The sequence below is a fragment of the Camellia sinensis genome, chromosome 1, assembly GCF_055761805.1.
Source record: "Camellia sinensis isolate YWXY chromosome 1, ASM5576180v1, whole genome shotgun sequence".
Taxonomy (NCBI): domain Eukaryota; kingdom Viridiplantae; phylum Streptophyta; class Magnoliopsida; order Ericales; family Theaceae; genus Camellia; species Camellia sinensis.
Window position 1 is genome coordinate 53,724,772 of NC_138961.1, and position 3,201 is coordinate 53,727,972.

Genomic DNA, 3,201 nt, shown 5'->3' on the forward strand with positions numbered 1-3,201 from the left:
GCAATACAGCTCTTACATTCTCTCAAGCCTTGGGCGACTTCAATCAGGCGAATGCTAGCCCCGCCGAAGCCCGAGGAAAGCAGAAAGTGAGACAACAAACATAAGCAGAGGGCGTGTTGCCGAAAACCCTGCCAATAATGGTCGCTGCGGTCACCGGCGTCGGAAAAACGATGGATCAAACCGAGGATGTCCAGTTCCCCACCGCAGATCAGAGATCGAGCGTCATGCGCCGTGAGCCCACACATCCGCCCTAAAACCTGAGCGTGGCCAAAACGGAGCTGGGGCAAGATCACTTCAGAGCATTCAGACTCCATCAAAACCTGAAAATCTTCGAAAGTAGGGCACATCTCTTGGCCGCCAAAGCTAAAAACATGCGTCACTGGATTCCAGAACCTTGCCGCGGCATGGAGAAAAGGAAGTTGTAGCGGAGCACGGCTCAGCGTGAATAGTGCATTCAAACCGAAACCCCGGAAATTCAGCTTTTCCGAGCCATCTAGAGAAAAGATCCAAGATATGAGATTTTCCGCGAGAAATGCCTCCATCTTTGTCTAAAACCAAGATGAAATGAATGTTCCCGAAGTTGAGGCTTTTATAGAAGGAAAAACACTATTCACGGGGACACGTGTCAAAAATCTGGAGGCTGCAGGACTGAGTGGCCGGCCGGCCACCTTTTCTGGCTGGCCAGCTATTTACTTTTTGCAGAAATGGCCGGCCAGCTGTCTCTCTCCACAAAAATGGCCGGCCAGCTCCCAGGAATGGCCGGCAATGCTCCAGTGTATCCCCTTGGCCCTGTTTTACTCTTCGAGGGAAAGTTCCAAGCATTTCCATGCAACGGGAAAGTCGAAGGCCTTCATCTCCTTCCGTTTCGGATGCGTTCCGATGCCCAGATCGTCAGAAGTACACTTTGTTGTTGTTGAGTTTTGTTTATCGAGTTGTTGTTTTGCTTATCGAGTTGTTTGTCGAGCGGACGTGTTTTGTGTTTTTGAGTCATTGCTCTCTGTTTAAGCAATTTTTGTTAAAGTCTTGTTTATTTACGTTGTTGCATTTTGCTTATCGAGTTGTAAACTTGCTAAAGATTCTGTTATATCTTAGTAAGTTGAGTTGCTTAGTTTGTTGCGTCGGTTCACTACCTGACTTGGTGATTACACAATGCGCATTCCCATTCAATTTCTTTTTTGTGCGAAATAAATTGATGCGATACGATGCTAAAAGTTTAAAATACAAACACTTTTTCAAAAGCTATTTCATTTCATCATGCTTTACAACAAACAAAGGTACAAGTTTTACAAAAATAAAACTGCCTAACAATGTGCAAAGTGCTACAAACTACTAGCAAAAAGAAAAATAAAGCAGGAAACAATAGCATCAAAGTCCTCGGGAGCGGGAACGAGAAGCACTCCTCATCCTCTTCTGCGGGACAATCTCCGCACCATCATCATCATCTGAGTTGGAGCTGTCATCCTCAGGATCCCCCTCAGCCTCGCCTCTATTCCCCGAGCCAAAACCGGAGCCCCCCTCCTCAGCAGATGTCTCTGACTGACGATCGGTAGCCTCCTCCTCCTCCTCATCAGGCTCCACCTCCACAACGTGAGCCCTGCGTCTGCGGACAGGCCCTCCTCGAGCTCCTCGAAAAGGTCTAGATGGCCCGGCTCCTCGAGAAGGCCCAGATGGCCCCGCCCCCTGAAAAGGCCCGGGTGACCCAACTCCATGAAAAGACCCAGATGGCCCAGCTCCCCAAGGAGGCCCAGGTGGCCTGGCCTGCGGCTGACCGGACCATGAAGGCATCTGAAAACAAAGAGTTCAATTCAAATGCGTCAGTCCAAATAAATACATCAGATGCAGATACAAGCAAAGGCTACATGAAGTGGGCGCATGTAAATACAGTGTACAAGTGGGGTGTGTGTCAGATGTGCTCTACACAAATAGTCTATCGATGCAGTAGAAATCAGCGTGTCATCAGAAGTATGATAAATGCCAGAAAACTGAAGGGTACCTGAATGCCCGCGACAGACAACTGTGCCTCCCTACGCAGGACCATGCCCTCGAGTGTGGCCACCAGTCCAACCACCTCCTCCATGTACCCTCGCGATGGCTGCAAAAATGAGCTCATAATCATCAGTGAACAGAAGAGTGTCTAAACATCTGAATGATGAATGAAAAAAGTGGAGCATACCGGCGGTGAGTCCGGATCAATGGCGTATCGATCACTGGGCATCGGAGGCTCTAGCAGGATCGGAGTCGGAGAGATAGCCCCATACTGCCACGCCATCAACTCAGTCGGCATATCTGGCCATCCGGGATGAGGATGAGTCGACGGAACCGGAGGAACCGGTCTACTCCCACCTCTAGATGTACCAGCCCTGCTAGTAGAAGGGGCGTCTGCAGCCCGAGCCCGAGCCCGAGCCTGGCCCGAGGATGACATACCGGCAGGCCTCATCATCGGGATATGAGCTCCCGTCAATGGAGGCATCAAATATATGTGACGGTAAGTGGCGTAGTCCCCCTCCTCAACATATAGTAAAGCATCACTGCCCAGCATGGCGCTTACTACCTCCGAGTAAGAGAGTCTGTCAGCAGTCCGCATGCTGGCTGGAGGTACTGCGGGAGGATCCTGAGAAAGATACCCCCATACCTGGCGCAGAAAGCGTTCCCCCAGGAACCATGCCCTGCCAACCGGCCCTTCAAGCAGGACCCTATACTGGGAGATGTCCGACGCTCCGGTATACTGAAGTCGGAGACCGTCACCCAGGGACACCCAGGGCTGCCATGTGATTTGCGGATGATAAATGCATAAACCAATCAGAAATCGAGAATATACAGGGCAAATCAAAGATGAAAATGAAAGGAACTGAAAGTTCTGAGGTACCTCTGAATGTCGCACAGTGTCAAAGTACTGTCGCAGGTTAAGGAGGGTCTCTCGAGGTCTCGGCCGGTGCGGGCCCTCGAACCCCAATGAATATGGGGTCATGAGAATCCCCGCCACCTCCAACTCTGGGGCTAATGATGGGAAGTATACATAGACCCATAGCTGAGAAAAGCAATGCAGAATGTGAGTACGAAATGCTGAGAGCAAAATACAGACTGTAAAAGTGCGCTGTGTGTGCAATGTACAAGTAATGAAAAGCAGAAATGTAAATCAAGGGGACAGAAAAGTACCTCCTAGGCTCTCCAGTAGCCGCCAAGTAAATCACCCCGCCCGCG

General features: G+C 50.2%; 1 protein-coding gene across 1 annotated transcript; it reads right to left on the reverse strand.

Moving 5' to 3' along the window:
• Positions 1 to 1,228: 1,228 nt before the first annotated feature.
• On the reverse strand, positions 1,229 to 2,578 carry LOC145789722 (uncharacterized). Its single transcript, XM_082867022.1, has 3 exons — positions 2,174 to 2,578; positions 1,994 to 2,092; positions 1,229 to 1,785 (listed from the first exon to the last, which is right to left on the reverse strand). Exons 1-3 carry the CDS (start codon positions 2,537 to 2,539, stop codon positions 1,366 to 1,368), a joined length of 885 nt encoding a protein of 294 aa, XP_082723148.1. The 5' UTR covers positions 2,540 to 2,578; the 3' UTR covers positions 1,229 to 1,365.
• Between the last annotated feature and the right edge of the window lie 623 nt (positions 2,579 to 3,201).

Bases quoted from the DNA above. Each gene is read 5' to 3' on its own strand.
- LOC145789722 (XM_082867022.1), bottom strand. From the start codon at position 2,539: ATGCTGGGCAGTGATGCTTTACTATATGTTGAGGAGGGGGACTACGCC. The intron at 2,093-2,173 runs GTATGCTCCACT...TCATTTTTGCAG, and splicing joins TTGATCCGGACTCACCGCCG to CCATCGCGAGGGTACATGGA. The intron at 1,786-1,993 runs GTACCCTTCAGT...CTTTGTTTTCAG, and splicing joins TGTCTGTCGCGGGCATTCAG to ATGCCTTCATGGTCCGGTCA.